General features: G+C 41.6%; 1 protein-coding gene across 1 annotated transcript; it reads right to left on the reverse strand.

Annotated features, from left to right (window-relative positions):
• Positions 1-1,212: 1,212 nt before the first annotated feature.
• ctu2 (cytosolic thiouridylase subunit 2 homolog (S. pombe)) lies at positions 1,213-18,707 on the reverse strand. The gene is made up of 16 exons (XM_074645649.1): positions 18,326-18,707; positions 16,140-16,214; positions 15,013-15,091; positions 14,791-14,850; positions 13,674-13,734; positions 13,452-13,561; positions 12,361-12,602; positions 10,202-10,337; positions 9,879-10,010; positions 8,517-8,608; positions 8,216-8,304; positions 6,422-6,520; positions 5,969-6,077; positions 3,749-3,815; positions 3,478-3,536; positions 1,213-2,319 (listed from the first exon to the last, which is right to left on the reverse strand). Exons 1-16 carry the CDS (start codon positions 18,379-18,381, stop codon positions 2,259-2,261), a joined length of 1,527 nt encoding a protein of 508 aa, XP_074501750.1. The 5' UTR covers positions 18,382-18,707; the 3' UTR covers positions 1,213-2,258.
• Between the last annotated feature and the right edge of the window lie 3,129 nt (positions 18,708-21,836).

A 21,836-nucleotide genomic window follows, 5' to 3' on the forward strand; every position in this document is an offset into this window, starting at 1 on the left:
GGGTGGGGTCGGTCGGTGAATGACGGCCTCTCGCCCGGTGTGGAAGGATCTTCGTCGGACCTCTCCTGGCGCATTTCTATTGTGCGGTGCGCATCCCTCCCCTCGCGTGGACCTCGCTGCTTCCCGGGTCCAGTTTCGACCGAACCATTTTCACAATAACAGCGGGGGTGGGGGTATGAGCTGTTTTAATGATACCAATACATTTATTTAACACGTAAATACATTTAACTTGTATTGGCAGTGATATACTGTAGGTCTGTAAGTAAATTGTTGTTCTTGATCCCATTTAAGGGTCAACCATAGACCTTTGCATCAAAACAGCAGCAGAGTGAAGATAACAAGAGCAATTTAGGCAGACACGTAGGAGAGGGAATAAAACAGTAACCATGTTAAACGAGATTCTCCCTCTGCCTTTAAAGTTTAGTACATTCATGCTGCTGTTACATGCGCCCCTCCACCTTCCCATCATCGCCCATATTCATCAGCTTCATCAGCCTCCTCAGCCTCCTCCTCCCAACCACCATGTCTGGACTCCACGCCCTTCGATTACAAATCTCCCTGTAGAGTCAAAAGCGCCAAACACGTTCTGTCACGACTTTATTATCACACATCTGTTATAATAAACAATTATCTTTTCTTCATTCACATGTAAACCCTTAGTTAATGTTAACAATAGACATTTGTTAACAGTTACTTAATGTGTCAAAGGTGGATACGCGAGAGTTGGAGAGGAGTGCCAGTGTTGTCAGAGTTTGCTGTGTTCGCTTAGTGTCATCTAAAAGATGTAACGGCTGAATATTTAGCCCATTTCGACAATGTCGATGCTACGTGAGATTTCAGAGCCAGATTTCTCAGTGCGAGACTTGGTTAGACGCAATAACATCATAATCGTAACATGATAATCTGAGCCCGTCAGTGGCAAAAACAACCTACACTGATGGTTTGGAACTGCCCCCAGCGATTACATCTCAGCCCCAAATTATCCCCATTAGTCACTTAGACACAAAGACAGGGAAAACCAGGCTGAAAAATACCAAAGTTACCCTTTAATAAGTTAAAGCTGTACAATTAAAAGCAGCTTTAATTTGAATGAACTGGTGGCCAGGTTTGAATAACTCATCTCTTGTTAAATATCCATCCACAGTGCACCCAGAACATGATGGATTGGCACTTTTTGTAGTATGTTGTGTTTTTAATCAACCGGCAACAGAACAGGAAAAAATGCATTTTAATGGCTTGAAAGCAGCTTTAAATAAAAAATGTGACATTCCATTATAACAGCATTAACACATCTGTTTATCTAGAAGTACCAGACACGTTTATACCAGCCTTTGAATTCTAACAGGACAAGATAATGAATCAACGAATGTGTAAAACTGTGCATAGAAAGCAGTAAAAATAGATACTTTCATTATGTTCCGTTTCTGCAATGTTAACTGTAAACTACCTAATCGCATGTGTGCTTCATACATGTGCTGGTTTTCAATCCACCATGTGTGTGTGTGTGTGTGTGTGTGTGAGAGAATATATATTAATTAGGCCATGTTAGAAAAAAATGCAGCCTACACAGGATAACGAGATAATGGATGCTTTTGTAAAATTTCTATACATCTCAATATATTTGTTAAGCATTGTTATTACACGGCGTAGTAAAATACTTGATTCTGATTGGTCAATCAAGGCATTCTGCAGTCTGTTATTTCTTTATAGCAGACCGTTGCTATGTATAACAGACTGTTGCTATGTATAGCAGACCGTTGCTATGTATAACAGACTGTTGCTATGTATAGCAGACCGTTGCTATGTATAACAAACCGTTGCGATGTATAACAAACCGTTGCTATGTATAGCAGACCGTTGCTATGTATAGCAGACCGTTGCTATGTATAGCAGACCGTTGCTATGTATAGCAAGTCGTTGATATGTATAGCAGACCGTTGCTATGTATAACAAATCGTTGATATGTATAGCAAATCGTTGATATGTATAGCAGCCCGTTGCTATTGGCACAGTTCTGATGTCGGACTCTGGCGGATCATTTTTGTGTCAAATTTTTAATTTCTTCAGTAAGTAGCCGTGTAATAAGCGGGATAATGTACAGCTAGCGGGTCATTGTTGTGAAAGGATCCCCGACCGGCTCGCTGTACATTATCCCTTACATAAACTCCACTCCCTGCCGGGTTGAAATGAGCATAATTGTGTTGTACATTTCTTCAGAGTGGACTGCTGGAGGTGAAAATTCAGCTTCACTGCTGCCTCTAATCACCGTCATCACCTCCATCCAGCAGGAACTCACTGATCTCCTCTCTCATCTGAGACCTGCAGAACACAACACAACTTCAGTACTGTGGTATTTCTGTCCTGATGGTCTATCTACAGTCATTGCACAAGATTTTATTAGGGTCGCCAAATCATTTTGCAGAATTAGTCTTTTAAGATTTATATCTGCAGAACACCTCTGAGCTACATTGAGGGAGCCTGAATGTCTTTATTGTTCTGATAATTGTAGCCTACTTATAACACCGTATCTGTTATATGAAAGGCTAGCGTACATTCTGTTTGTCTTACTGATGAGAAGAAATAAACGAGAGCCCGTTGACTCAGCCTAAATGCGTTTATTTTCTCTCATTTACATTTATATTGTTTTACTGAAAGGAAAGAAACGAGAGTCTGTTAACTCCGATACATATTGTTTTACTGATGAGAGGAAATAAAAAGAATGAGATTGCCGGCGTAACGTTATATGGACTTGCTGTGGCGAGGAAGACGTGGACAGTATGGCTTGTCCATTTTGCAGAGAGAACTGGAGGTAAGCTAGCTACGTTTTACTAGCTATATCTTTTGTAGCCTACATTGTTATCTTGACAACTGCGCTCTGATTACTGTAAAAAGAGGAGAAAAAAGGCGCCGACGTTGGGGAATCGGCTCGTGGCTCTGCTTCAACTGTGAGTTAATCAGTACTCGGTGTCCCCCCCCCCCCCCCGAACACTGCAAGGCAAACAACGCCTGACGAAGCTGAAATTCGGTACAACTCTAAAATGAGTTGTGCAGCTCAAAATTCGGGTCAGAAACGGGCTAAAAAACGTACAGTGTATTTACCTATTCAAGATAATATGAGCTGAAACAGAAATGGCAGTAAAAAGGGTCAGGAACGTTCATTTACGCACAAATTGGCTTTTCTCACGAATCTATAAATATAAGGCCTGTTGTTAATTGGGTCGTGATGGTTTGTCATTTTTAGAAAGTGGGTCGGTGGTTGTTCCAGTACAGCAGGTATTGGAGACCCCGGTTTAGACATTTATATTGGGCTGACATGACCAGAGAAGGTCTGAAAAACACATTTTAAGAGAATGAGAAAAGCACAGTTTTATGTTTCATAACTGATCAGCAGTAATGTAAAGTAGATTGAAAGTGACTCTTGTACATGGAATCAACAATAAAAATTGATGTTTTAAATGAACCAAATATCCTCCTCACCTCCTTTGCCTCCTCTGAGCCTCGGACAGGATGTACTGCGGGAGACGTTCTACTGACGACTGGAAGAAAAAACAGAAGAAATAAGGGACACGCTGCGAGGACAGGAGAGGAGGACGACATCAGTAGCAGTGAAACAAATAAAAAATGCCTACATGCATGTCCTAGTTTCACTGCTTCTTTGAAAAAACAACATACGATATGAGACAAACTCAATTTTAAGGTCATGATCTGTTTAGATTTTCAGTATGTTCCTGCACATGGTTTCACTCACCATGTCTTTGACGGTCAGCTGACAGCTGTAACACAACAGGCTCTTCAGATCGGTCGTCTCTGGTATCCTGTAGTGTATAACAACAAGGCAAAAGTGAACATGGCTCACATACCCCCCCGCTCACTGCTTGGAAAACGGAAGTGTGACACGCGAACGGACGGACGGAAGGACGGACATGTGTAGTGCTATATACCCCCGACTACGTTGTAGCGGGGGTATAACAACACATGTAGCCTAGTCTGACATGAAACAGAGAGTAGGATTCATTTAGTCATTTAAGCAGCGTATGTTTAAGCCCCTTTTACATTACGCCCAGAAAACACAATTAAATAACACAAAGAGAGGAGACAAAATTATAAAAATTAATGACATCACCATGAGACTCAGTATTTTGTGTTTACTGCTGACTGGCAACTGTTAGCATGCTAACACGTTAAACTTGCTAAAACACAGCATGTTAGCATGCTGACGTTAGCAGACCAGAGGTCCAGAGCAGCACCAGCGGTTCTGATCTATAACCATTGAAGACCGTAAGTTATGACTATAACTAGTGAGACCGAACGATGACCGTCACCGCGGTCTTTACCTTGATTGATGCCGTCATCTGCCTATCCTCGATACCATATATCAACAGTCATGTGACTGACCTCAGGAGGCTTGGCTCGCCGCCCTGTGAAAGCACCCAGGTAAACCCACCTCCTCCTCCCCTTGTCTGTTCACCTCAGCCATCGTTTGGTCTCATAGATCCATAGTTATTATCATAACTTACAATCTATTTCGACCTCACTCAGACTGTCACCACGGTCTTTACCTTGGACGACTAGGACCATCAGCATCGCAAGGAACAGAAGACCGCGCTCCCTCGCCGAACAGCTGAGAGCAGAACGGCAGAACTCCATGGTACCATGATGCCACATTGGCCCTGGAAAATCTGGAAAATGTGCAGGGAGCACTCCGTGTTGGTGCCGCACAGATTTCTGAAAGGAGAACCCCTTTTTAAAAGGGGCCAAGGAAGTGGCAACACTTCTGGTGGAGAGGGGGCTACCAGATTACCAGAAACTGTGAGCTTCTGCCTGGAATAGGCCCCAGAGATAGTGTTAACATTTCCAATGGGATAAACACTATTGAGACACAGGGAGCCCCAACCTTTCGGCACTGAAACAAGCAAAAATAACTGAGAGTGTGAGCACCATATAAGCTCTTAGTGCCCTCACTGGACACAAAGTAAGAAGGCCTACTTCCCCTTGTGGGAGAGCCGGATCGAGTTGAAACGTGCTGATCTCAACCACTTGGTTTACAGTCTGAGGGGTTTACCGCTTTAGGCAACTATGAGGGATTTAGCCAGAGAGACACACGCTTGTGTTATCAGCCTTCCACCTCAAACATTCCCCACTTACAGACAGGGGGCGGCTGTGGCTCAGACAATCGGCCCACCAACCGGAAGGTCGGCGGTTCGATCCCCAGCTCCTTCGGTCCACATGTCGAAGTGTCCTTGAACGAGAGATACTTAACCACAAATTGCTCCAGTTAACTTCAGGTCTTGAGTCAGGGATCCTAGCACGAAAGGGAGATCCCCCGATGGAGCTCTGAGAGTCCTGCCCGGTCGCAGGCGGTACGCTCCTTTAATGACCTGAGACACTAAGGCATGTCTCCCCACTGTAACACCCCCCCACCGCCTTATAGCGGCAGTGTACACCTTGGGACGGCTGTGGCTCAGAGGGTAGAGCAGGTCGTCCACCAATCGAAAGGTCGGTGTGATTTGATACCTGGCTCCTCCGGTCACAAGTCTTTGTGTCCTTGAGCAAGACAATAGTTTTCAAGACAGCCTCATCTAACCTTTGAGAGGTGATAGATGAGAAGGGGGCCAAGCCCAGAGCTGGCAAGGTCATAAACCGCTCACCGGCTGCACAGTCTCGCTCTGAGCTGGTGTCTGTATCAGCAGAACTCCGTTAAAAGAAAACAAGGAAATAACAGCGTGGCTCTAATTACCGATCAAATGTACCGATAACGTTAGATTCGCCATTTTTTTCTGAATCTGTTCGAGCATCTCCTGTAATTCAGCAAAAACATAATCCACCAAAGAGCACGGCTGTAAACAGGCGTGGCCGGACGCATAAAAACATGGGAAAATAGGGTCCGGGTTGAAAAAAATCCCAAAGGTCCTCTTTAAGTGTCGGTTTGATCCCTGATTAGATTATCAATAAATCCCAGGACACTTACTTGGCAGACGAACAGCAGCCTCCACCGCCTGCTGCTTTCCCACAATCCTCTCCTCCACCAGAGGAGCAGCACTGTCCAGAGAGAGCAGTCGATTCTGGCTCCACGGGAGCTTTAATGAGAACACAGAAAAAACTGATATTAACACCTAACGAAGTGTAGAAATTCAGTCGTGGACTTTTTACTGTACTACCCGGTGTATATTGTATTTTAGCAGGTGTATCATGTGACCTCAGCTGGAGAAGCCCAGTGCCACATACCAACCTTTTAGATGCGCCGCTATACGTAAACACGGCGCTGAAATACAATACAAGTATAATAACCGACAGGCCGAGGACTCGAAAGAAGCTTTAATGCTGATCTCTCTCACCGTGCTGGTAACATTTGCTCGTATTTCTTAACTTTCTCCACATCCTGTTGGAAAAAGGATACCACACCTATACCCTTATACTGTACCTGGGTTTTGTCTTGGGATCTCAGCACTGGTAGCTCCTGGAGATTTAGTCTGGGAGAGCTGCTCTGAGATCAGTGTGGCCTTGAAGGCTGAAGAATTCTCTGAAGAAAAAAAAAGGAAGAAAGACTCATTGGAGGGTGCAGAAGTCCGGGGGATCTATCGGCAGAAATGGAATACAATATTCATAACTATGTTTTCATTAGTGTATAATCACCTGAAACTAAGAATAGTTGTGTTTTCGTTGGCTTAGACTGAGTCCTTCATATCTACATAGGGAGCGGGTCCTCTTCACGGATACCGTCATGTTTCTACAGTAGCCCAGAACGGACAAACCAAACACTGGCTCTAGCCAGAGCCTTACGCGTTTTTACGTTACCTGAAGGCCAGCGTAGTTCTCTGACACACTTGTGAAAATGCGGTAACGTGAGCCGCAGAGTGCTAAACCGTGGTACCGCCAGCCCCCGTTTGACTTCCAATGCTCCTAAAGTAGTGTTATAGGGTAAGGACGATGTTACCACGGTTTTGCACTCTGGGACTCACGTTACCGCAGTCTTGGAAAGGGAGGCGTGAGCGGATGGGTACTCAGTTGGTTGCAATCTGCAACCACATCGCTAAATGCTGCCAAATCCCCCCAGCAAACCTTTCATGTGGGGTGCTGTATATATATCTATAGGTGTCCACTGCAAAGGGAGCCCACTAGCTATTTTACAAACAGCTTGTTATGTGCAGTACTGTGTCGGGAAAGCACATGATAGCAGCACACAACAGCCACTGCACAGCAAAGGAGAGACGGAGTACAGCGATGTAACACACCCCTTCTCATCCGTCAAATAGAGGAGGGGGGGGGAATTATGGCCATCGATGTATAATGCTTGTGCCTTTGGTGTGACAAAGCGGTGGTATTTGACCACCTGAATGGGCTGCACACCCTACGCGCTGTTATTGGCGTGGGCCGAAAGGCTGTTTGCTGACGCCCAGAAACGTCCCGAACACAGTGAAACAAGAAGAGAAGAGAAAATCCAGGCAGAGGGCTGCAGGGTCTCTGTAGAAACAGACAGCACCACACACTGCTGGTGGGGCATAATGATGACTGAGAGGGATTATTTTGATATCAGTCTATACATTGTTTATTTTTTAGGAAATTGTTGCATATTATACCTTTAAAGCTCTGGTACTTACAGGTACATCAAAATATCAATACACTTGAGTATCGCGATACTATGTTTTGTGATACTGTATCAATTCTCAAAAGCACTGCATCGATTTTTAATTAATATTTTTCATGCATAGATTTGTGGCAGACAGTGGCTCAGATTGCACAAAGAGTAGTGCTACGATGTCGGTTGTTATAAATGTTTGATAAATGCAATGCAGATCCCACTATTCTGATTGCATAAAACAGATTTTATGCACATGGTGGCATGTTCTTTATAATATGACAGTTTTCCGAAAATGTTATTGAAAAAAACAAAACGCAATATACAGTATATCGGCTTGTTTACAGTATTGCAATGTATTGAATCGTAACCCCTGTATCATGATACGTAATGTATCACCAGATTCTTGAAATACACGGCCTTGTTTTTAACTTATATTTTAAATGAATGGTATTTTGTGTTTGAATTTGTTTTATTTATATGATGGTTTCATTATTGCTGTGTTGAATGGTGTTATGTCTCTCTAAACTATGAGCTCAAGAGTTAAGTTCCCAACCATGTTTTACTGTAATGGAATAGTGAACTCAACTCCTTTTTCTGTACCAGTCTGTAAGCTAGTCATTCCAATACATCACTCACCAACAGCACTGTCCAGGGCGCACATACAGAGCAGGCATCGGTCACATTGGTCAGCTGTGGAGGAGCTCTTCTGCAGCTTCTCACTGGTCCTACAACACACACAGCAGCAGCTATTTAAAGACTTGGTGGTGTGCTTCCAAAGCTGGGAAATGCTAAATTGATCGTATCTTGCTAATCATTAGAAAAAAAGCAGGCTGTAGTACATACTTTTTTTTTCCAAATGTCCAGCCTCTATTATCCACTGAGTACTTTCTGCAGAATACTAAGTGTATGTACATGCTGTCTGTGGTCTCCTACTGACCTGTAGATGGTGCTGACGGTAGAGGGGAAGTCTGCCTGCAGTTTGATGACAAAGCTCTCTGTCAGACGCTGGATGCTGGACGTGTCTTTTGTCTGTGGGGCAGACACAAACATTCACTAAACGCAGCAGTCAAGTCGACACGTTTATGGAATCACAGTAGACTTGTTCATACACATTTATGTCTGTAAGATTACACAAACTTTAACATCGTAGCGCCCACTGTGTGCCACTAAATACCAACTAGGGGCGTAATTTATCTACGACATCGACGTATCGATTTATATTCGTACGATCCAAATACATCGATAGGTACTCGGCAAGTTGTCCTTCACGGGAGACGTATACCGATATAAAATCGATTTGAAACGCAAAAATCGATTTGTATCGATGGTAAGGATTTGCACCTTGTATTTAAGGACGACAAACGTTATATGAAAGTGTTTTTTAGCGGTTTTATTAGTCAAGAAATGTTGAACGTTACTCCGGTTTACTCTCCAGACATGTGCCGCCAGCTTGCCTGCTCTGCCCTCTGCAGCGCGAGCACACATCCATGGCCCGCATGCAGACGAACGGCGCACTGGACTCCTCGCTCTCTCACCCCCGGTAGCGGCGTGGAGGGAGACGGGCAAGAGTTTCAGACGCGATCAATCCACTTGACGAGGGGCAACAGCCCAATCCCAGTAATGTGTTTTATATTTATTCATTATTTTTAAATAACACAGTGGCACAGAAATCCAACCGTGTTCCTTTCCAAATACTGCACTTTTTGAGTGGAAAAACTAATCTTGATGAATCTTTGATATTGTAACGCCCCTTGGAAATTGAAAATGACCGGAGAGGTTCCAGACTATTTCGCATTTGCAACTTGGTAGGGCGATGTCAGGCTACAGGAAGTTTACCTTTTAATGAACACTATGTTTGCCTGATTGGCTAACTGACAGGTGACTGCCTTTTGCTGCACCTCAGCTCCTTAGAGGAATCACGGATGTTTTTGACTCCAGAAACTGCCAAATCTAGAAGTGACATCACAGACACCGTGTCCATGTTCCTCCTACACAGTCTGTAGTTGTCTACGGATTTCATAATGAATGAATACCAGTCACCGACATGCAACAGTGGTTTCTTGGGAATAGGTAAAAGGTGTCATGTGAAAACTGTGAGTGTCAGACTTTTGGAGGTTTGAGGGGGCATTTTTCAGAAATGGTATGGAATTATTCTATTATTTACTATTCTAAAAGGTGAACTAATGAGGTTTTACAAGTGACCACCATTAGCAAGTCCTTTTTACATACTTGTTTCATTTCATTTGTGATATTGTGCTACATTAATAATAATAAAAATGACTTGAGTACTTGATCTTACCTTAGTGCCCAGGCTTGGCATGAAGACAGAGGGCACGCTGAACATATGGTTGTAGTAAGCTATTTCTTTAGCGGAGTAGTCCCTCATTGGCCTCACTAACATGATGTCACCATATCTGGAATCTGAGAAACCCTGTCAACACAAAAAAACACACAAATACAATATTAACAGTATTTTTTTCAGTCCGATTTCAAATCTAATATAATCTGAAACACTATTAAAAAAAAGGGGGAAGGCAAACACTCTGGATTTGTAGGCTGAATGTGACTCTATAGTAAAAATGCAACGTTCCCTCGCTGTCTATCGTTTGTGCGCATACGCACCGTGTCCTGAGCCAGCTGAGCTCCTCTGCCCAGCGATATGCTGGTGAGCAGTTTAACGGCCAGTCTGGTGCAGTTGTCTCCCAGCATCAGTTTGCTGTAGCCTTCGGACCGAGCTGTGTGCACCAGCAGATGCTGCCTTGGAGGAGAAGACACGATGGAGGACACATTTTATTTTGTGTTTTAATCAACATCATAATTGTCATTGGTAAGGTGAATGCCAAATGTATACTATATTCTCTCTGCACCCCAACCACAGTTCCTCTCTTTGGCCACCCGTTTGCATCCAAGCACTCGGTAGTGACCGTGTGGTTTCGTTTCAGGAAGAAGCAAATACACACGTAGGCAAAATTGTTGGTACCCTTCCATTAAAGAAAGAAAAACCCACAATGGTCACTGAAATAACTTGAAACTGACAAAAGTAATAATAAATAAAAATTCACTGAAAATTAACTAATGAAAATCAGCTGTTGCTTTTGAATTGTGGTTCAACAGAATCATTTTAAAAAACAAACTAATGAAACTGACCTGGACAAAAATGATGGTAGCCCTAGAAAAGATGTAAAATAATGTGACCATAGGGACATATTAAACTAAGGTGTGTCCTGTAAATAGCATCACAGGTATCTTCAAACTTGTAATCAGTCAGTCTAACTATTTAAAGGGTGAAAAGTAGTCACTGTGCTGTTTGGTATCATGGTGTGTACCACACTGAACATGGACCACAGAAAGCTAAGGAGAGAGTTGTCTCGGGAGATCAGAAAGAACATTATAGACCTTCATGTTAAAGGTAAAGGCTATAAGACCATCTCCAAGCAGCCTGATGTTCCTGTGACTACAGTTGCACATATTATTCAGAAGTTTAAGGTCCATGGGACTGTAACCAACCTCCCTGGACGTGGCCGCAAGAGGAAAATTGATGACATATTGAAGAGACGGATAATACGAATGGTAACCAAAGAGCCCAGAACAACTTCCAAAGAGATTAGAGGTGAACTCCAAGGTCAAGGTACATCAGTGTCAGATTGCACCATCCGTCGCTGTTTGAGCCAAAGTGGACTTAATGGAAGACAACCGAGGAGGACGCAAATCATAAAAAAGCGAGACTGGAATTTGACAAAATGCATATTGACAAGCCACAAAGCTTCTGGGAGAATGTCCTTTGGACAGATGAGACAAAACTGGAGCTTTTTGGCAAGTCACATCAGCTCTATGTTCACAGACGAAGAGATGAAGCATCCAAAGAAAAGAACACTGTACCTAATGTGAAACATGGAGGAGGCTCGGTTATGTTATGGGGCTGCTTTGTTGCATCTGGCACAGGGTGTCTTGAATCTGTGCATGGTGTAATGAAATCTCAAGACTATCAAGGCATTCTGGAGCGAAATGTGCTGCCCAGTGTCAGAAAGCTTGGTCTCAGTTGCAGGTCATGGGTCCTCAAACAGGATAATGACCCAAAACACAGCTAAAAACACCCAAGAATGACTAAGAACAAAACATTGGACTGTTCTGAAGTGGCCTTCTATGAGCCCGGATCTAAATCCTATTGAACATCTGTGGAAGGAGCTGAAACATGCAGTCTGGAGAAGGCACCCTTCAAACCTGAGACAGCTGGAGTAGTTTGCTCACGAGGAGTGGGCCAACATACCTGTCGACAGGTGCAGAAGTCTCATTGAGAGTTACAGAAATCACTTGATTGCAGTGATTGCCTCAAAAGGTTGTACAACTAAATATTAAGTTAAGGGTACCATCATTTTTGTCGAGGCCAGTTTCATTAGTTTGTTTTTTAAAATGATTCTGTTGAACCACAATTCAAAAGCAATGTCTGATTTTAATTAGTTCATTTTCAGTGAATTTTTATTTATTATTACTTTTGTCAGTTTCAAGTTATTTCAGTGACCATTGTGGGTTTTTCTTTCTTTAACGGAAGGGTACCAACAATTTTGCCTACGTGTGTATCTGTGGAAAGAACACACCACTTGGAAAATGGCCACGAGGGTCATCTAGAAGTACAGTAAGTACAAAATGAATGAGAGTCATTGTTTCATCTTCAATTATTGATGGTGGTGTTATTATCCCAGATGAACATCCCTGGTTAAGATGGGGAGTCAAGTGCTGTGGTTGAGGCACCGAGACTGAGAGCATGCACTCCTCTGTCTGACCTTAATGTGTTCAGCAGGTCTTCTCTGGCCGTCAGCGTCTTAGCAGAGCCGATCAGCTGCTGCAGTAGCTGTGTGTGGGACTCCTGGACGTCAGGCGTGGATGTCTCCTCCTGTTCCCGTGGTGTTGAACAGCCTCTGCTGTCGCTCTGAATGAACTGATCCACGGCTGCTTTGTAGGAGCAGGCTGTTCGCTCTGAAGGCGACGGGGCCATCACCACAACTGAACTGGGAAGGTCCAGAACCTGAGGGGGAGGTTATGGGACACATTCAATAATACATTTGATCTGTTGTAGCTTGTCCTGAAGTTGGACGTGGGACCCGCTGGTTTGTGGACGACAATTTTGAAGCCTTGAGTTTGGCATTTTGGCCGTCGCCATTTTTTTTAAACCAGAAGTGACCATATATGGACGAGAGGGTGGAGCTGTGGAAGAGTGCCAGGTGCCATTAACAGCTTACGACAGCACTAGCTAGCTAGTTCTGTTAGCGAGGTACATCTGTAATTCACGTTAAAAGGTATAATATGATACATTTGTCGGTTGATGTTTGTAAACACACGGCATTCCCTCCTGCGTCCACACTAGGGATGCTAATTTCTGGACATTTTTTTTCCCCCAACCGATAACCGACCCTCGTTAACCGATCATTAACCGTTATAACCATCAAGATTAGTGCGTCGCATTCAGCGGTGCGCCAGCTGCAGCGTATGAGCACAACAGACAACTGAGTCCCCAGTTCACTCGTCCGGGTGAGTTACTTTAGCAGCCACGATGCTGCGTGTATTGTCGAGGACACATGCAGCCACTTTCCCAGTAAAAGTCTCCACCACACCAGTTAGTTAGTGAACGTAGCAGACAGTGTGTGTACAGTTTATTTGTTGGTGAATAAATGCTACAACTCCTCAGCTCAAGACCTGAGCCAACTTCCTGTATCCTTCAACACCGGCTCAGACTCTCTTAAGGTGAGCTGTTAAGGTGGACCAGCTTTTCTCCTTAAACTGAAAAGCCACTCCTCTGAGATTTGCTCATCTTTTTATTTCATTTTTAACATTTCTTTTAAACGGTTAATTATTAACATCCCTAGTCCACACTGACCTGTTCCAGAGCCACCATGTGGAAGGGGAAACCAGAAGCTTTGAACACAGCCTGCAGCTCGGCCACCGTCTTCCGTCTCTCCTCCGCAGACTGACCTACAGCACCACCCTCTGGGAACAAAGACACACAATCATTGGAAAAATGTTTTGGCACGAATCATTTCAGAAATGACAAAAGTCCTCCTGGCATGCATGAACATTTTTTACACTCAATTTAATTTACCGTCAATGAAGACGATGCCAGGTAAGAATCGCAACTTCTTGTGAGCGTTCTGACTCAAACCCTGGGAGGAAGCAAAGGTTTGCATTTGCATTAATGACATAAAAACAAAGACAAGGAAACAAGGTTGTATTGTATCCACAGGGTCATACAGAATATCTATATATCAGAAATTCTAAGTAGCCTTTAAATCATTTAATGTTCCGGGAAAGGGGGAAAGCCAAGTCACAAGTTTATTAACCGGTGGGAAAATTTCCTCACCGTCACATCCCTAAATCTGCAGCTACAAGCTATTATGTGTCAGTTGATCACGCGGTTCCGACACCATACTCATTAAAGCTTAAAGCTATTCTATTCTAAAACGCAATGCATGAGACGGATAACCTGTGAAAAAACAAACACTGTTTCTCTGTGTCCTCCTGTGTTCCTAACAGAATTTGCAATTTCACCGCAACGAAAGAAAACAACCCTCAGAGCCAAGGAGTCTCTAGAGCAGCTGTCAATCACTGCTCGTGAAACTCACAAATTCCTTTCAAACTGTGAAACTAGGCAGCGCTGATCAAATACGAATCAAGACTGATACTTTAATGCCTATTTCTTGCCTCAAATTGTTTTCAGAAATATATTATTTTGTACCGTTTAGCTGTAAAATGAGAAAGTTTGCTCCAGCCAGTGGGCGGTGTTGGGTTTTGGTTGCATTCACACCAGATCAGATCAGTGCAGCGAAAGTTAGGGTAGTGTGTTTGGGCTGCGGTTGCCAAAAGGGGGTGCCGAAAAAAAAACCCGCAGCTGCCTGCGTCAGAAAAGTAGAAACAGAATCAACTTTTTTGGAGAAACGCAAGCCGACGTCATGCTGCGGTGGCCAATCATGTCACCGGCGATCCGGAGCTGTACAACCCGGCCATGAGGGAACAAAAGACATTAATCGTCGCAGTTAATGGGACATTAAAGTGACTCGGACCCCAGACCTCCGCACAACCCTGCGACGAATCACTGCCAACGCCTGATCCCATGTGAACGCAGCAGGGCAACCTACCAACACACTGGAATCATTTGTTTGATAGTAACATTATATGATAGTAGCACTTTAGAGTAGAGACAGATGGACTGAAAGACAAACCTCTTGGACTTGACTGAGCATTGAGCAGGAAGAAGGACCTCCAGATACAGCCAGCAGCACCTACAACCACAGAAGTCACTCAAAAATATGCATCACACCTTTTTCACTTCACGCTGATTATTATATGTGTGTTTAACAAATTCAGAAGATGAACTGCAGTCAAATTCATTTTGCAATTTTGTTAATCAAGTTATTATTCAGATAATAAAGCACACAGCTTACCTTCTCTCCAGGGAAAATGACCCTGTTTTTGCCCAGCATGGCCCTGAACTTATGGATGAAGTATTCCTTGAAACAGCCCCTGACACAGACAGAGACATGACGAATGAACAACATGAAAATGTGAAATACTTGCCTGCGAATATCCAGGGCTTTTATTGTGAAAGGTAAGAATGGAAGGTGTGGCTTAGGAGTGCTAACGATTCAATGATCAACAATCCAATATCATCGATGGCAAGGTGAAAATATCAATACATATCGTCATCTTTAAGACAAACCTTTATTTTGAAATTCCCACTTTATATTTATTCTATTAATTAAAAAGAATACATTGTTTTCCATTTAAATATTCGGAAGAGCTCAAAATCATAATTAAGTTGCTTTTTGTGAGTTACTATAAATGTAACCAATCGTGGTAAATGTGCATATGATATCATCTCATATCGATCGTAGGCCCAAAATCGTATCGTAGCAGACTTTGTGATAATGACATCAGCAAATATCGCATCATTGTCCAAAGAATCAATATAATACTGTTTTTCACACCCCTGTGGATCTGGTATGTGCTGCCTTTATCAAGGTTGAAAGAAGTAATACAATTTGCCATCTTGGTTCGGACTACGGAGCCTCCGTGTTGTTGTTTAATAAATGTAGGCGCAACTCGACGCGTTCCACACAACGTTGATTGGTTCTTTCAAAGTTCCTTTAATTGGAACTTTACAAGTAATCTTACAATACAGTCATATGTGGGATTGCATGTGGTACAATCAAGATGTTTATTATTAAATAATAATAATTATAGATGCTGTGCAGCTGTGGGTCTCTGAGGAGGAAGAAAAAAGGAAGAGGAGGAAGACAGATCAGAAGTACGGGACGGTCCATCATCCTTAATCCTTTAAAGCGTTAGCATGTTCATTCTGCCACAACCGGGTCTCGAACTCACAACCTTAGATACCAAAGACAAGTCACTAACTTGGTGATCTTACTGCCCAGCGGAAACTACTACTATGACGTCACACTACGACATCACACCATCACTTATCGCCAGGGTTGCATGTAGAGGCAGATTTCAAGCTAGTGTCAAAAATTCAGTTTTCGAGACAAAATTCTGAGAATTTGACGTGTCTTACCTGCAGTATGTGTCTCCTGCTCTGATGACCACAGCGGCAGTCCCTTCTTTGCATTTCACACATTTCTTAGAAACACTAATAAAAAGGAGGAACAATAAACATTTTAAACTGACAGTGTGCATGGATTCATATTTTACGACACATGTATGTGCTGTCAAATGTATGCTGCAGAAATCTGTTAAAATGAAATGGACCCAACCAGGTTTTTAAATCTGAGTTTCTATACTACTGAGTTTCAATAGGCTACGTGTTGATTTTCAGCCAATATGGCACTTCTTCCTTGAATTGAATTGAACCCTGGTCCCCAAATTGAGATGCAAGAGACTTAAACACTGGACTCTGCCATAAAATACATGATGAATAGAGTCAACATAGACATTTAAACTGAACACAAAACACTCATCTTAAGTTATTAAAAAAAACAAATCATCTATTTTGATGTCGTTACTAAGTTGGACACCATTTCGATGGTGTCGTACCACCCATGACAAAAGCAACCCTGCTGGCTAGAAACCACGACGCTAACATTTGGCAAAGATATCAGATGTTAGACAAAACAATGATAATCAAAACTAGACAGATTTAAATTCATAGACATTAAATGTTAACACAGTATGAGGGAAATACTGTAGATGAAAATAAAAATACTTTTATACCTCAAAAATGAGTCTTGGCAGAATCTCTTTGATAAGTATGAGACAGGCAGAGAGGGATCATCACAGATCATGTGCATAATGAGTTTTATGGTTTCGTCTAATTTCTGATTAGAGATATTTGAGATGTTACAATTGTCCCCGTTCTCCCCTATATACAGTCCATGAGTGAACAGAACTTGGGAGTCTTGGTTCCTGGGGCAGTTGCACATTTTACCTGGTTGCTAATCCAGCTGTAATGACAGCTAGTCTGGTTGAGCCCAGATACCTACTAGCAAACATAGCCAGTGTTATAAACCAACAAGGCATGGCTGTTCTTAAAGGTCCCATATTGTAAAAAGTGAGATTTCCATATCTCTTATATTATAAAGCAGGCTTAAGTGATTATATAAATACTGTGAAAGTATCAAAACACTCAACCCATGTAGAAATACACACAGCAAGTATTCAGAAACTGTGCGTTTGAAACAAGCCGTTAGGATTTCTGTACATTTGTGATGTCACAAATATACAACATTTAGTCCATTACACGGTATTAAACGTAAACATTCTAAATGTATCCCAGTTTATTTCCTGTTGCAGTGGATGTGAATGACATCAGTTGACAGGAAGTAAACATAGACCCAAGCTGTTTCCTAGCAACGCAGTTCCGTTGCCATTCCATTGAAATGCACTGAAACGGAGCGTTTCTCATGAGAAAAATAATGTGTTGTTTAAACCTTAAAGGGGACATATCATGCTCATTTTCAGGTTCATGTTTGTATTTTGGGTTTCTACTAGAACATGTTTACATGCTGTAATGTTCAAAAAACATATTATTTTTCTCATACTGTCTGTCTGAATATACCTGTATTTACCCTCTGTCTGAAACACTCTGTTTTAGCACATTTCAACGGAATGGCAATGGAATTGCGTTCCCAGGAAACAGTTTGGGTCCATGTTTACATCCTGTCAGCTGATGTCATTCACATTCACTGCAACAGGAAATAAAATGGGACACACTTAGAATGTTTCCGTTTAAAACCATGTAATGGTCTAAATATTGTATATTTGTGACATCACAAATGTACGGAAATCCTAACGGCTTGTTTCAAACGCACAGTTTCTGAATACTTGCTGTGTGTATTTCTACATGGATTGAGTGTTTTGATACTTTCACAGTATTTATATAATCACTTAAGCCTGCTTTATAATATAAGAGATATGGAAATCTCACTTTTTACAATATGCGACCTTTAAAGCATATAAACATGTTCTAGTAGAAGCCCAAAATACAAGTATGAACCTGAAGATGAGCCTGATATGTCCCCTTTGACTGAGTGAAATACTAACTACCAGCTAACGTTACTAACAGAGTAGTGTTGACAACTAAATCTTTGAAATTATCTTTGACATTTTTGCACTGCTGCTGATAAACACAAGACTCTCTGTGAAGACGATTAGCTAACGAGATGATGCATTTAACTGGGACAGACTGAAATGTGGCGCAACGTGCCAGCACATTATCAATATACAGCAGCACCATAAACCTACCTGGGCACCTCCACCCGCTTCAGAGGACCATGGTAGTCTTCATCCACCTGGCACATCGGGAACAGATGACTAACGAGCTAATTCAAGGCGGTCTAACGTGAATCTAACGTGAATCTAAAGGCAGTGAGGAGTTGAGCAGAGATGATGATCTGTCAGCAGGACTTGAGTCTAACTTTGAACTTCTACAACATCAGATCTTTGTACTCGCAGCAGGTCTTCACTAACTCACTGGAAGCATCGGTGAGATCGCGTTCTTACTATATGTTACACTATGATGCAGTTTTATATATGTAATTACTCTATTAACTTTATTTTAGTAACAACTGTGAGCAGGAGGCAAGACAGGCATGTGTCTCTTTTTAATGACGTAGACTTCTTCTTCTTCTTTGCTGTTTATTGGCGGTGGACAAACCAGCTTATAGGTGCATTACCGCCACCAGCTGGACTGGAGTGTAGAGCAGGAGATTGTGCAGAAACAACAAGAACAACAAACTAAAGAGGAAAACTAGATTCGTTTAAATAAATCAGTTTCTCTTTAAAACTTAATAATTTCACAGTATATGTTAGCTGCTGTATTCTACAACGGAGTAAAGTCATAATATTATGAGAATAAAGTCATAAGTTTACAAGAAACAAAGTCGTAGTATTGTGAGAATAAAGTCATAATATTATAAAGTAGTAATTGTATGTGTTATTTTAGAGGGGAAACAGAGCAGCGTGCCGCCTATGTGAAAATGAGGAACGTCGAGCATCTTGTGAAGTTATACTTTGGTAAAGCGACGTACATGAAACCTCCCTTGACGGAGGTCTGCACTCTCCGAGTGAACTTTTAGTTCTCATAATATTACGATTTTTTTTCTCGTAAAGTTATGACTTTATTCTCGTAATATTACGACTTTTTTCTCGTAAAGTTGTGATTTTATTCTCGTACTATTACGACTTTTATTCTCATTAAATTACGACTTTATTCTCGTAATATTATGACTTTATTCTCGAAATCTCAGATTTCCCCCCCCCCAATGTGGCCCTAATTCTCCGTCATAGTATTCCCCAAGAGACCTGACAATGAAAAGCCCGGATGTTTTGCCTTCCTTAGTGACTGAAAAAGGTGATTCCTCTGGATAGTGTTATTCCTGCAGTGTAGCAGTACAAGTTCAACAGTTTCTGGTTGGTTACAGTGTGTGCATTTCCCAGTTGGGTGCTTGCCTATTCTATATAATGTGTGGTTGAGACCTGTATGTCCTATTCTTAGTCGAGTAATGACATCTTCTTCCCACCTTTCTCCCTGCCCAGACATGTTTTTGTATATTGTACAGACGCCTTCCAGTTTCCTGATCATCCCAGTACTGCTGCCATACTGTTTGAGCATATGTCCTGATTAAATTAGCCTCAGCTTTACTTAATGGAACTTGTAAATCTATATTCTTAATTCTGAGTGTTTGTTTGGCCAGATCTTATCTACTTGATCATTTCCCTCCACACCAACATGAGCAGGAACCCAGAGGAATCGTTTAAATGTGCCTTTCATTTCCATCCTATACATTATGAGGAGTATTTCATTGATGATATCTGTTCTGACTGATGAGCTACCAGATCCATATGCTTGTGAGTGCTTGATGACTTAGACGCTCTTCTTCCTGATGTTTTAGGTGCGTCACCGCCACCAGCTGGTATGGAGCGGGATTAAAAACCAGAGCCTCTATCAACACAAGACATACCAAATAAGAATGATTAAAATAATAATATTAATCTCAAACATCTCAAATTGCACCAATCAGAAACAAGACAGAACCATGAAATGCATCACGAGCATTCTCTGTGATGATTCCTGCCAAAGGACAAACTGGTATCAAAGTTTTTCTGCCAAGACTTTTTTTTGTTTGAGGTATGAAATTATTTGGTTTTCCAATGGATATTAAGTAAGTGATAATGTACAGCGAGCTGGTCATTGTTGTAAAAGAAGATTCTTTCACAACGATGACCCGCTAGCTGTACATTATCACGCTTATTACACAGCTACTTACTGAAGAAATCAATATTTTGACACAATAACGGTCCGCCAGAGTCCGACATCAGAGCTGTGCCCATAGCAACGGTCTGTTATACATAGCAACGGTTTGCTATACAGAAATTACAGACCCCGCAGAACGCTGTAATTGACCAATCAGAATCAAGTATTCAACACAGCCGTGTAATAAGTAAGGGATAATGTACAGCTAGCCGGTCATTGTTGTGAAAGAATCCCCGACAGGGCGCTGCTGTTGTCTGTCTGTCATCGCCCTGAAGGGGATTCTTTCACAACAATGACCGGCTAGCTGTACATTATCCCTTACTTATTACACGGCTACTTACTGAAGAAATCAATATTTTGACACAATAATGGTCCGCCAGAGTCTGACATCAGAACTGCGCCCATAGCAACGGTCTGTTATACATAGCAACGGTCTGTTATAAAGAAATAACAGACTGCAGAACGCTGTGATTGACCAATCAGAATCGAGTATTCAACACAGCTGTGTAATAAATTGTTTTATCTATCTATCTATCTATCTATCTATCTATCTATCTATCTATCTATCTATCTATCAATCTATACATATTCTTGGTAGTTTATTGTGGTCCTTGGTATTTATATGACGGTATTACTTGTATTGTTTCAGTTGCCCCATATGCTGTTACAATCGCCCCTTCACCTGGGGGCAGATGTAACATTTGACTTATGGTGTTTCAATCAATGTTGTGACTCTAACATCAATTGCTTGTAGAAACATTTGATGACTGTTAACAAGTAGAACACAAATACTTAGTTACCTACATAAAAATAATTAAAAAATAAAATATAATAAAATAAATTCAAATAAAATTCATGTAGCCTAGTGGACGGCAATCTTAATAAGCTTTTTCCCCTTAAAAAGGCGTGTTGGAGAAGTAGTTGATTGATGGGATAGTTCAGGGGTCAGCAACCTGCGTCTCCGGAGCCACATGCGGCTCTTTAGCTCCTCTCCAGGGGCTCCCTGTGGATTTTTAAAAATGGAAATGGATAACTGTTTTTTATTTACATTTTCATTTTTATTTATCATTGTTGTAGATCTAATGTACGAAGGTACGACGGAGTATTAGGGTATTAGTATTAGGGCCACATTGAAGAAAAAAAATAAATCTGAGATTTTGAGAATAAAGTCATAATATTACGAGAATAAAGTCAGAGGTTTACAAGAAAAGAAAGTTGTAATATTATGAGAATAAAGTCATAATATTATAAAGTAGTAATTTTAGGTGTTATTTAATTTTTTCTCGTAAAGTTTTTACTTTATTCTCGTAATATTACAATATTTTTTCTTGTAAAGTTATGACTTTATTCAAGTTTTATTACAACGTTTTTTTCTCGTAAAATGATGACTTTATTTTCGTTATATTATGACTTTTTCTCGTAAAGTTATGACTTTATTCTCGTAATATTAATACTTTTTCTCGTAAAGTTATGACTTTATTCTCGTAATATTAATACTTT

Source organism: Sebastes fasciatus, chromosome 9 (genome assembly GCF_043250625.1).
Source record: "Sebastes fasciatus isolate fSebFas1 chromosome 9, fSebFas1.pri, whole genome shotgun sequence".
NCBI lineage: Eukaryota > Metazoa > Chordata > Actinopteri > Perciformes > Sebastidae > Sebastes > Sebastes fasciatus.